The sequence below is a fragment of the Melozone crissalis genome, unplaced genomic scaffold (assembly GCF_028551555.1).
Source record: "Melozone crissalis strain CALT ecotype California unplaced genomic scaffold, PUWL_Pcris_2 ptg000009l_1, whole genome shotgun sequence".
Classification (NCBI taxonomy): domain Eukaryota; kingdom Metazoa; phylum Chordata; class Aves; order Passeriformes; family Passerellidae; genus Melozone; species Melozone crissalis.
The window spans coordinates 4,878,330-4,891,844 of record NW_026535787.1 but is presented as its reverse complement, the minus strand read 5'-3'; the positions used below and the strand labels follow the sequence as shown (position 1 = coordinate 4,891,844).

At 38.9% G+C, this 13,515-nt stretch overlaps 1 protein-coding gene across 5 annotated transcripts in view; it reads right to left on the bottom strand.

The window, feature by feature from the left end:
* Window positions 1-5,014: 5,014 nt before the first annotated feature.
* The window catches only part of LOC128933502 (ephrin type-A receptor 6), a 364,188-nt gene continuing 355,687 nt past the window's right edge, over window positions 5,015-13,515 (bottom strand). For all 5 annotated transcript variants that reach the window (XM_054270497.1, XM_054270499.1, XM_054270498.1 and 2 more), the window contains one exon: window positions 5,015-11,138. In XM_054270497.1, coding sequence (XP_054126472.1) covers window positions 11,024-11,138 — 115 coding nt within the window. In that variant the 3' untranslated portion in view covers window positions 5,015-11,023. The remainder of the gene's footprint in view (window positions 11,139-13,515) is intronic.

Genomic DNA, 13,515 nt, shown 5'->3' with positions numbered 1-13,515 from the left:
CCAAAGGGGGAGGGCGTTGGGGCGGGGCCCTCCTGAGGCCACGCCCCCGGGGCTGTGGGGCTGAGGGGGCCGGGGCAGGGTTGGGGGTCGTCCGCTCCATTCTCCGTGTGCAGCGCCTCGGGAATCGCTGGTTTCCAAGCGCTGCCTTTCCCGAGAGTGCCTGGATAAATCCTCTTGGGGATTGCGATGAGCACAGAAGGAAACCCCTGAGTCAGAACGGCCACCCGAGGTGTTGACAGCACCGCTTTGGCAGAGTGGAAAATCTCAAATGTAGGCGTCGCTGGGGCAGTGGCAGCAGCAGGGCTTTGGGGGAAGCCAGCCTGGCCAGGCCATGCGCAAGGGCTGAAAATACACTTAGAATTTTTTTCTAATTATTTTATTTTATTTTATTTTATTTTATGCATGGCATAGTCCTGTCAGATTGGTTCAATGTCTGTTGTATTTCCTGTATCCGGAAGGTTCCAAATAAAAGATGAGATTCCCTCGTAGTGGCATTATGAGCCACTGAAGGAACAAGCAGGTAGCATTAATCCCACAGTGAAACACTGTAATTAAGCCCTTCCTAGACTCTAATCGGTATATCTGGTAGAGGAGGGTGTTTCTGTTTGAAATCAGCCCCTATATGAGGAGTTCTGAATTCAGTGGAGAACACAGAATGGCAAAGGCATTTCTGTAACCAGATCTAAAATGAAATATTCATTCTTCATTATGTGCACTGTGTTAAACCTGACAGTTCTCAGTGTGAAAGCTCTTGCCGTGTTAAATAAAGAGGATGTAATGGACTGTGGGCATCTGACACTCATTTCCTATTACTTTACAGCTACTTCTGTTCAGTCTTGCATTGCATGCATGTGATTTTATGCAATGAAAGGCTCATTATAGCTTTAAGCTTTTTGAGGGAGGGCCTGGTTATCGCATATGGCATTCACTTCTCTGTGAATTGTCCTGCGTTGCCCTGGAATTATTTACATAATATGATCAGTTTTAAAACTGCTTTTGTCAGTGAAAGCTTTGACAAATACTAGAGGAGTTGCATGGCTCAGTGAATCACCATGAGGAGGGTGAACGGTACTGCAGAATCTTAATAGCGCATTAAAAGCCATTTAAAATTCAGATTCACAGTGTTTCCCAAGAAGGAGAGAGCACGGCTGTTTGCAGCTTTTAATGTGCAGTTTTTTTTCCCTGATGCTGTGAACTGTGTGTGTAATTTTTGAGCATAAATGCTCAGTGGTAAGCACAGAGGAGCATTTTTTAGCTGAAGAAAACACCACCTCAAAGCATCTCAGGTGTTGGAGAGTATTGCCAGTCCATCTTTATTAGTACACCACCCCTTGTTAAGCAGCTGGGGTTTTTTTTGCATGATCATGTATGGCTTCACTGTGCATCATTATATTAGTAACTTAAGGCCAAACAAACACCATTAACTCAAAAATAACCACCAGTACTGTAACTTTTATTTGCTAATAAATATCTTAATAAACAGGCTTACCCCATCTGTAAGACCTGATAATGCCTCTTAGGAAATCATAGAAAAATAAAATACAATAATAATCAATAACTTGTACTTTGTACAAAAATCTCATTATGTTGCTCAGCAGGTAGTTTTGCCAAACCCCATATTCTTTCTGCAAAGAGATGGCATATGTGATGCAATTCACCTTAAAAACACTCTAATGTTGAGAGCTGAGCATTCTATTACACTATTAACTTGTAGGCATGCCAGCACATGAAAATTTACATGAAACATCATAGTATCATAGGAATAGAATCATAATAATAAAGAAAAGAAGAGAACACCACTTTTCAGTAAATAATAACAACTTCACGTCTAATGTAAATTCCCCTTGGGACTGCAAATCAGTGGGGTAAGCATTTTATTCCATGGATATTCCTACAGTACAGGCGAAAAGAAAGCACAGTGGGACGTGTATGGGAGATGTATTGGTGAATAAAAGGAATTTTGGGGAGTGAGGCAGTCCCAGGGGGAAGCACCGACACTGGCTGTGCAATGTTCATCTCCCAGAAGGAGCAGCTCCAGAGGAGCTCAGACCATGGAGCTGGAGCCCAGAGCCTCTGGAAGTGCAGCACCAGGGCAGCTCTGCTGGGAGATGAGGGCTGAGGACTGAGCCACGGGCAGTTGTCATTATTCAAATATGTCTTGCTTAAAGAAGCAATGGCAAAACAAACCTTTAGCAGGGGTCTTTAAAGAAAAGGTGGGTTTCAGACTACTGGTAGGGATATGAGATCTGTGCTGAGGCCATGGTTTGATTTTGTAAAATAATTTGCAAGTATTATGACTATACCATTGCTTTTGAAGCCATCTACCTCTGAAGTTTTGACATGGCTGCTTAAATATATAATCTAAAGTGTCTGTCATCAAATATTTATTCATATATACACATACATTGATACATTTTATGGCTATGCTAGAACAGCAAACTATGAAGAGCAGTCATATTTAGTTTTGTACAATCTAATTTCACAGAAGAGACAGAGATTAAAACCCCTTTTAATTCAGATACATTTAAAACCAACACACAGAAATAGATAGAGGCTATCCTGAGAAAACATACCAACCAGGTTATCTTCCAAAAGTAAATCAAAGCTAATGTTTGGAAGGTAGCAAAATATTATTTTTGTATTTTTTTTTCTGAAAGTCCAAGTGGTTTGTTTTTCTTTAAAAAAGTGATGACAAAATGAAAACTGTTAATTGCAGCTAAATCAATGAACGTTGCTTTGCTAGAAAATCAACTATTGCCTTTCAGTAAACAGGGTTTCACATGATCTTTTAAAGATTTATTTTTTCTTGCTAAACTGCAGGCGCAGTCCTGAGAAGTGCAGAGAAGTTCCCGAAGCCAGGAGGATTTCCACCACCCCAGAGAAGAATGAGCCCTTTTTATGCCTCTGGGTTTGCAGTCAGTCACGGCAGCGCCGTGTGTGATGTAACTGATACCACCAGAGAATGTTGATGTTGGCCTCGACAGAAGCAGATGGAAGGCTCTGGGTAAGAGCAACAAACACTGAATCCTGTCACCAGAGTTAACAAAGGAACAACTTTTCCCACTTTTAGTGTGAAACAGACATCTCAGCCTTACTTAGAGGAGTTGGGAGAAGAAATTGCTGCAGAAGAAATGGTAGTAAAAAACTACACTGCCAATTCAAAGCTCACTTGGGGAGAGGCAGATAGGGAATCATGGCCATTAGGATGTAAAATGCTTACAGGTTTCCTTATTAGGAATCTTGGAGTGGATGGTTTTCTCCAGATAGGGAATTAGTAAAAGAATCCAGAAAATGGAACCACTAACAGGGCATTTGTTATTTTATTTGCTATTGTGCCATTCATTAACTGGGCAAATCTGAAAACTTAAGACTGCAGTGCACCAGGAGTATGAAGCAGCTTGTTCAAAGAGGCAAATCATCAGTCAGAACTTGTATTATGAAAGGGAGACCATATTGCATCCTGATTTATGTTTAGGAAAGAATAAAAACATAAAAGTCCCTTTTGTTTGGGAAGTTCTGTTTGTTTGATGGGGCTAGTGGTTTCATCCTGAATTTAAAACCAGAAGTCTGGGAAATTATATGGGGAGAAAAACCCCACAAAGCCAAACAGTTTCTGCTAGATACCCTATTAGATGTGTAGGTCATTTAGGTAACTAATTCCAAAGTCAGAGTTGACCATCCAAGCCAGAGAAAACAACAAACACTGCAGCACCCAACTTTTGTACCTTGCATTTTACTTTTTCCATGTTGAAAGTAACCACAGCTTACTTGATCACATCCCTGAGGTAGCAGCCTTTCTTTTAGGCTCAGTGCACTCTCTTCTCCCCATTAAATGAGGCCATCTGTTCCAGGAACATCTGTAGAAACCTTTGATTCAAAACCTGTTTCACTCACTTGACCTCTTTTTATGGACACAGCTGACTTTGGATCATGCCCTGAGGGACCAACCTACATCTCAACCTGAAATGCTTCAACAGAACAATTAAAACCAGCAAAAACTTTTAGCAATCTATTTGAACAACAAGACAGCTTATGTCCCAATAAATGCTGGTTCTCTAACAAGAAATTAACCATGACAGTAGTGGGGTGCAGAAAAGGAGAGTCTGTTTGCAGAGCTGGAGCCTCCCTACAGAAAATATGGACATTGGGCTTATCCCACTGCCATGGAAGTCAGTAACAAACTCTCGTGATTTTAGATCACAGCAACACTATTGCCTATTAACACAGGAACTTTTAATTCCTCACAGTCACATCACTCTCCCAGGAATTAATCGAGATGCTCATTAAAGTCATTCAGCAGGATTTGGAAATACAGGGTGTGGTAGAGCAGAACTTGCCCAGAACAAAAATGGAACTTCCCAAATTGACAATTAGTGACAAATAATCTATAGATTTGGAACACTGGCTGCACTTTGTCTTTTTCAGCTAATCCTATTTTACACCAAGAGACTGTGATGATAAGTTAGACAGCTCAGAGCACCCAGCTTCTAACAGGAGAAAATAATAATCCTATTATGCTTTTCATTTTTCCTATTAATAATTTTCAGTTAAAAAGCAAACTAAAACTCTGTTTCTAAACCAATATTAACTGAAAAGTTCTATGTTTTATTATTTATTTAGGTTCCTCTCAAGAAAGTCAGTATGTAGCTATAAGAACAATTAGTCTTTCAGAATTCTGTCTGCTAGACTTTCCAATATCAATTATGACAACTGTACCTAATTTTTTTGTCCTGGGCCAGAACCTGAAAGGTCAGAAAATAGATTTTTTTTCCTTCTTATCACTCAGAGCATTGTGTGGTGATGATACTTTGAAAATAGTCCCTAGACTGTTTCAGTGGGCACTTTTCCATCATCCACAACCAGAAAGGAATATTTGGGTTCCAAAGCAGATTTCTCCCAAACCTGATTTTCCAGATTCTAGATTCAAAGTTAGTTACTTTCTCTGGAGTCCCTTGACATCCCATAGTTCAGAATGCAGAGACCTGGATTTCTCTTTGATTTTTGGGTGGTGAGAAATGAAGAGGTGTTAGTATAATCAGGCAAAATATCTTATCTCATGGTGTCTCACAGATATTTTATAGGGATTTTGATTTTTTATTATACCTAACTCTAGTCTTCTATAAAGTCCCATGTCAAATCAGCCTTTTTATATGAATTAAGCTGCACAAACTAGAACCATTTACAGATTCAGGAGTTTCTGAGGTGGCACTGAGATGTGTGCAGAACTAGTCAAAGTTCTCAGATAGATACAGGTAAAAATTTTGGACAAGAACAAAGTAGAACAGATGTGAAAACTTTCAATTACTTTGAGACTGAACTTCTTAATTCTATTGTTCCCCCCATATCTTCACTGCCAGAACTTGCATTTTTTAAATTCCAGTTTAATTATTCAGGTATGAAAATATCAGATAATATGCTAAACCTTTCTGGAAGAGATAGGTACTTGGGAAATCTCTTGCAGGAAAGGAAAGTAAGATATACTCATGCAGGATATTTAAAGAAATATACATACAAATAGATCCCACTGAACTGGTGTTACCTTATTTCACATATAAAATAGGGAAATATACTTTAATCCATTTTTAACCTTAGGTTTTTCATCAACTGTTGTTGTTCTTTTTCCCTTCTAAAAGTCAGCTTATCTTTTTGTGCTATATGTTGGCTTATCCCTACTTACACGCCCTTGAAAATTTCCCTCATTTTAACCTCCTAGGTGTCCATAAATGGTCATGTAAAAGAAAATAATTTATATACTCTGCAAACATCTTTGGTGATTTCAGCAGAGGAACTGAAACTCTTTATAGCATGGACTCCATCTTGCATCTGCTGGCTCATGGGCACCTTGCTTCCCCTTGGGGATCACTAATTTCTACAGTAATTAGCTGAGTGGAAGAGAATCAGCAGGAAGGGGTTGGGTGAGGTGGCAGCAGAAGGATGAGCAGGCAGCTTTCTCTGAGCCAGTTTCAAAATGTTTTTTTCTACCAGTGGAGGAAAAGAGAGGCTGTCCATTTCCAGTTAACAAGCCAAGGAATTTTGGGAAGAACTATACACACACAGTGCATGCCATGAAAATTTTTAAAAGCAAATAAACCCCATTAGTGTTGTTGGTAATTAATTCTAGGTTTGAAAAATTTGATTTTATGATATCCATTCTATTTATAATTCTGTATGTACATAAAGACAAATATTTTATAACCACAACATGTTCACCATATCCTGGTCTACGATCTGAGGAATTATATACAACACTCATGGATGGGCAGTGTGCACTACTAAATATAGGATATGATGGTGGAAAATTTTGCCAGCTGTAAGTACTTGGCACTGTATTATGCAGCTTGAGTTTTTGTTAGAGCTCCTTGGCATAGTATGGACAGTCCTTCCCTTTTTTACCTTATGTAGGTTTAAGGGAGTTATTAATTTCTCTCCCCAGGAGATTTCAAGATCATTATTGTACTACAAGTTAGCCCAGCCCACCACATCTTTCCCTCATTCTCAAAAAATAATTATAGTGCTATTATAAAAAAGAAATTATCTTTGCTGTTTATTCAGGAAAGATTCATTACAATTGGTGAACAAGGGTATTCTGGAAGAAAACTGCTTAACAGAATACAGAGTTCTCAACCATGTGCAAATGCCACAAGTGTCTCTATTTTTAGTGCTTTTCCTGGAAGATGCAATGGAAGACAGACCTTTTATAATTATTTTAACTAAAGAAATGTTGGGCTGGATTAGAGGCAAGTCCTGCTTTTCACTCTCTGAAGGAATATTCCAAGACAGAGTGAGCCCATGACAGGGGAGTTACAGGAACCCTGTGTTCACAAGAGAATTCTGAGCTGCCAGAACGTGTCCCACAGAACCACTCCATCAGCTGAGGTAAAACAGTTCCATAACTGCTGCAGCTTACAACAGGGACAGCTGGAAATGAGGAACTGCTCTTCAATACAAGGTGAAAAATGTTCTGAGCTGCTTTGCCTTGGTGGCTGATGTGTCCCATGGGGTCATTCTGAGATGGAAATTGCTGTGGGTAACGCAGTCTCACTAGGCTCCTCCACAGTCCCTGCCATTCCTCATGGTAAATCTCAGCTGATTCTGCATAAAGGGGGTCTGTTTGTTACTTATGACCCATCTTTGAATCCTGTAGGAATCTGCATTGAAAAAGAAATTAATGAAGCCTTATGTTGGGTTTATATTAAAAATAGCAAATGGATAGTCAGTCTTAAGTGATGTAAAAATCAAAGTACTGCAGTCTATGAGTTCTGTATCAGAATAATCCAAGTAATATCTAATAACAGAATATTGGACACAATTTATTTGACTAATTTACTATCTAATTTATTTTATTGTTGAGTGCACTATTTGCAAGTAAAGGATTGCTTTATGCTGTCTGATGTCCTGAAGCATGGCATGTTTCTAAGCTTTTATTGGATAGACACTGGATTTAAGTTCACAGGAAACAAAAAGGGTAAATTTTGTTTGAGAAAAATTTAAATGATGTGGCTCAATTCTCTTCCTTTCGCCTCATAGCATCCCATTGTTTCTCAATAATTCCAATGTGCAAACACCTCATGAGCAAATTCTATTAAACATTCTGCTGTGCCTTGTTCAGTTTTGACACCATGAACATCGTGAACAAGACCCTCCTGTCTCACAGGTTCAGCAAAATGACTGGATACAATTAAGGCATGAAATGCATCTGACCAAGCACAGATACCTGAATGGATGAGCTGTCACTGAATGCAGAGAAACAGGTAAGAATTATTTCTTTACACACATCCATGTTATAACACCTTTTTTTTGGTTGCTTGCATATAGTTCACACTTTATTTTGTGAACTTTCAATGGGTACTTTTAGTCATGAAGCACTCTGTAATGTGGGCCAGATTCTCAAAACCAGCCTATTAAATTTGCTTTAATTTATCAAATTTAAACTCCAGCTGCACTCTGCAGTATGCAGGATAATTAGAGCTAATTTTCTCCTGAAGAAAGAATTTCCTGTAACAAAGGAAGTTACTCTAATTTCACATATACATTTGTGGACTGCACAGAATTAAGCTCACATTTGAAAAATAACACCTCTTAGGGTTGTTTTTTTGTTTTGTTTTTAAATTAAAAAAAGATTAAAAAATTGCTAAACTAAAGCAAGAATAGACTAGGAATCAGCACAAGAGCAAATAAAACATTTCCAAAATGGGGAAAATGTAAATTTCATCAAGATAACTATTAGAAAAGTGTCATACTGCACCACAACAGGAACAACAACAGAAAAAACCAAGCTGTATAAAGCCACAAAATCCTGGATTTACAACGTTATTAACAAATGTGCTCATTCAAAGAATCCCTTCTTCTTTCCTTTCTGGTCACCCAAACTCTTGTTTATATAAAAAATATATCTGATTAATAAATGTTTTACTTTTGTTATATTTTTTTTCTATTTAAAAAATATTTTCAGTAGTGCGATAAATTTAGAAATTATTTTTCATTAAATATATCCAGGTTGTGTGCATATAACTATGTCAATTCTGCATCTTCACTACCAGGAACGAAAAAAACTGTCAAAAGACAATGTAAAAGTGCACATACATTGTTTGGGTCAGCTATGAATGATTTTGAAACCCCATTAACAAATAACAGACTCCTACCTCCTCAGTAATGCATTTAATTGTGAGAAAGGCTCATTCCAGAGATGTCCTGTTGTTGGCCATGGAAGCAATGATAGGCAAAATGGATAATAAAATGATGAACTAAAATCCTCTTTTAAATTACTCTGTGGTATGTTGGTATTTTTCAAAAGGTTTCAGGTAAGTATGGTTTTCTTTCTGTAAGAGCACCTCTACTAAAAAATTATTCAAATGTGGAATTCAGGCAGAATTTTTTGAGTGACAGTCACAGAAAAGAACAAATGTTTTTTTTCCCCACTGAAGGGCTGTGATCCTGCAAAACTCACATCCTTGTGCTGGACTGATGACTTCAGTGGGAATACTCCTGCTGACAAAATTACCTTTGGAGCTACAATAGGATTGAGGCTGCCCTTCTTTAAACAAGCTCATCAAATTGGCATTGTAGAACACCAGTGGCTCCTGGTCTTCAGAAAACTCTTTCCTCAGTTACATCTGCCTTTTTTTTTGTAATGAAAGAAAGAAAAAATTACTTAGTGCATTCCTGCTATCTCACCTAAATTAATGCAATTATTTCAACATAAATTGACAACAGAAATCAGGCCTCGTGTCTTACTCTGTGATCTGGTTGGAAGCATAATTTTTTCTGAGTTGCTTTCTGATTTTCATTCTTTGTGACTGATATAAAATGGCAGCCTTTTCCAAGACTTAGGAAACACCTCGTGATTTACAAGCTGTAAATGAAGCAGTAAACACCATTATGATTACACAAATTAGTTAGTTCCTTTTGATATACACATAGATTATACTGATAGCCCAAATGCACAGTTTAACAGAAGAGCTGCAATGCTGGAGTACATTGGGATGCCACGGAACTCAAAGATACCCTCAAAGGACACAGGAATGAAGAGAAGCTTCTGCACAGGTTACATGTGACATGCAGTGCAGATCTGCGTGGGGTTCCACAGCACGGCCATGCGGTCCTGCCCCTGCTCCCAGGAGTGCATATCCCATGCAAGAGTTTGGAAATGTAGCCCAGCACGTCTGTGTCAGTTGTCTGAACAAAACATGGAAGCTGGAAGTCTTAGAGAGGTACAAATATTATGTTAGGCCTTCGCTGACGTTTCCTTGCATGTAAATATGGCTATTGAAGGGTTCTAAAGGTAATACCTCGGATGTCCTTTAGAGATCTGTACTAAATGAAGATCTGGCCTGGAATGACCAGAGCCCCATTTCAGCAGAGTTTGCTTTTTAACCTCTAAAAGCAGTTAGAAGTAGGCTCAAGGCAACATGTTACCACACTGCTGTCCTGCATCTCCTTTTCTGCCTTTGTGCAAGGTCACTGCATCCTGCAGCCTGGAACTTCCAGCAGCAGTGGGGCTGCACTGCTGCCTTGGCTGGAAGAGGATATGGCCAGCCTGCTCCCACGGGAATGATCCCATCATCCCACCCATGGCTGGCCCTCTGAGCTCTGCTGCTGCTGCTGGAGATGATTCCCTATCCAACAGCAGAGACCTGCATGTTTGAAACAGAAAGCTCTTCTGAAATCTGGGTGTCTGCAACAGAGCTGACAACCGTGTTTTACATGTGGTCAGTTTTCCAGTAGTAGAAGCAAATGCTGAGTATTACATAAAAAAAAAAAAAAAAAGGGTTGTAGGGTGGTGAGGAATCCCAAGGATAAACAAATTTTCCAACCTAATCTAAAATTTAAAGCATAAAAAGTGTCGAGTGCTAAAGTAATTGAAAATCAAGAACTTTCCTCAAGATTTCAAACAGATTACTCTCACTATGCTTCCAATTATTCACACAATGAAAACTTGCTACATAAAATCATCAGTCATTTCTGCAAACAATACTAATGTTTTGAGGCACCAGCTTACCAGCATTCAAACTATTAGAAAGTAATATAATGATAGGACACATACTTTTGGATTTAATTAAGAGATAAAATAAATATTTATGTTTAACTCCTTTTTGATTGCACATTTGGTGTTGGAAGTTACATGGTCACAGAACATGAAAGAAGTCAAATACTTTTTGATCTACCAGCAAATTCTAAATACATCGATAAAGAAGCCACACCAGGCCAAATAGATTACTACTTTCAAGTAAGTCCATGAAAGTTTCCCAAATACTGTTATACAAAGTTACACATCCATGCTGAGTTATTCATCAATGTGCAGCAAGAGTCTTGCAGTAGGCCAGGATTTTATTGGCAGAGAACTGGTGGAGGAGCTGTGCAGTGTGATTAAAAATTCCGGTTTGGAAGCATTAACATAGAAGTACTTGTATAGTCTGAACTGGAGACTGCAGTTCTTGAAGTTGGGAAGAGCAGGAGGGAAGAATGAGAATATTTTTCCATTTTAGAAATGCTGAGGCACAAAACACAGTTGCTTCTATTACTTTCATACATGAAATCCTTTCTCCTGTATGTGCATCATGTGTAACCGCAAAGTCTGTAAACTGCTGACTATTCGTCTCTGGTGTCCAATGAGTGCAACTCCAATTCTTCTAATGTCACTGCAAGATAAAAAGTTTCATCTTGGATGCAAATATAATAAAGCCTCTGGCGCACAAAAGAATATAATTATATGATGACTTCTTCTCCAGGACGGTTTACCTCCCTGGCCACGGCATATGAGAAAGCTGCAAATGTTCCAATTTTCTGCATCTGTCAATTACAACTTTTGAAAACAGTGATTTAAGAAAAAGAATATAATAAAAAGATGTATTTAGAGCACTGGTGTTTAGTGCTCTAAATTAGTGATACTGAGGCTTATTAGTGATACTCACTTAATCTTTCCAAATCTCAAGGACTAATCAGGTGAATTCTAATAGCCTATTTTTGTAATGGGTATTGCAGCAAATGTTTCCCACTCATACTGAAAAGGACTGGGGCTTATACACTCAGTATCACAGTTCTGAGGCAGAAATAACAGAGGTCCTGCTTCTGATGATTTGGGGAATGTGAATGAGGCAGTGAGAGATGATTTAAAGATCAAATTAGCAATGAATCTTCCAGACTGACCCTGATTTCCCTCCCAGTCCCCCTTCATCTCATCTAGCCCTGCACCCCAGAGTGGGTAGCTCTTGTCACCCCCAGGGCTCGACTCTTTGGCAGGAATGAAGTCAACAGCCACCACAGCTCAGCACAATCCACCAACTTAGTTTTTCTATAAACATCCCCAGCTGCAAGAGCTGAGAAAGATCACAGAGGCGCTGAGGACAGGAAACTTCAGATATGCCAGATTTCTCCATTATGAAAATCCCACACTGGGACATAGACAGATATTGCCTGTTTATCCTCAAAAACTGTTTGATGATACAACCAGTAAAGGAGCTCATGGGATAAGGCATAGCCTTCATGAGTTTCAGATGTGCACTTCCAGATATCTGCATCTGATCTCCAGATCTGTATGCTCCAGCTGAGGAACCACTGCAGAGCTTGCAACTATTATGTGCTTAGGCTCAACATTCTCATGGGGCATGATAGACAACACTTGAGGTCAGCAAAAATATTGAGCATCTGAGAAATTAAAAGGAGTCAGTGTAAAGAATAAAGCTTTACAGTCGAGAGTGGCTTTAGAAATGCAAGACCAATGCTTATTATCAAGGAAGGCCTGATAAAGCACAAAAAGAAGTCAGCAAGTCTTGAATAACACAAATTCTTTGAAGAGAGAGGGAATCTCTCAACAAGTTGAAATGGTATCTAAAGAAAGTAGAAAGGATGATAACCTTAGATTAGCTGGAGAAGCACAGTAAAGCAGACTAAAAATGAACTTGAGGAGCAAACAGAAAAAACAACCCCAACAATGAAATAGAAAAAATAAAACTTATAATAAATCTTTTTGCAAACTCACTGGGTACAAGAAACCTGCCATAAAATGTGTAGAGTCTAAAGATGATTTAGGCATTAAAGAACACTGAAAGAATGGCCATTGTTGGAAGACTTAACCATTTGAGTTGACATTCACTGTGGAAGAAATTGAAATGACTCCCATGCCAGATCCTTTCTGGGGGACTTGCCAAAGTATCTGTCTAAAGTGATTGCAGGAGAGGTTATAGGAAAAACTGTAAAAACAAGCAGCAACCCATGTCCAGACAAGATTATATTTAGGCAAAAGTTCCAAAAGAAAGTGAAGATGAAATAATGATAGTTGTGAGAGAGGGAGTTACCAGCTGTGCTCCACATGTTAAAAAATTTCTTGGTGCCTGAAGTATGGAGCATGGTGCCAGACAAAATGTTTCCAGGGAAGATCTGGGGCACCACAGACCCGTGAGTCTGTGATCATTACAGGGAGTAAGAGAAACTACAGCAAAGTACAAAATTACTGGATGCTTGGATAAATGAGCTACTTGAGTCACCATGGCTTTTGCAAATAAAAGTTCTGCTTTATAAAATTACTTGTTTCCAGTGGATGCAGATGATCCATTTGATACACCTCACTTGGATTTCCAAAAGCTTTAGAGAAGATTCCTCACAAAAGCTTTATAATGACAATGAGGAGCAACTTCTGTGTAATATAGGGTATAACATAATATGTAGCATAATGTGGTCTTTGCATGACTAAATAGCTGTTTAAATACAGGAGGTCAGCAGTAAATGGTCAGGTTTTACAAAGCAGTTATTTATATAAATCTGCAGGGACTTCTGCTGGGATAATGTTGAACATGATTGCTCAACAAATAGGTAAATGGTCTGGAAAACAGGTGAGCAAGAGGGGAACAATTCAGCTGGTGAAGCTGAATTGTTCAGGGCAGGAAGGAAGAGGGGCAGCTGTGCAGAGTTTTGGAAGGATCTCACAAGACTGAGTGACTATACCATAATGTGGTGGTAGATGGAATTCAATGTAGGTGAATATGAAATGATGCACGTGGGAGAAAATCAGTCCTAACT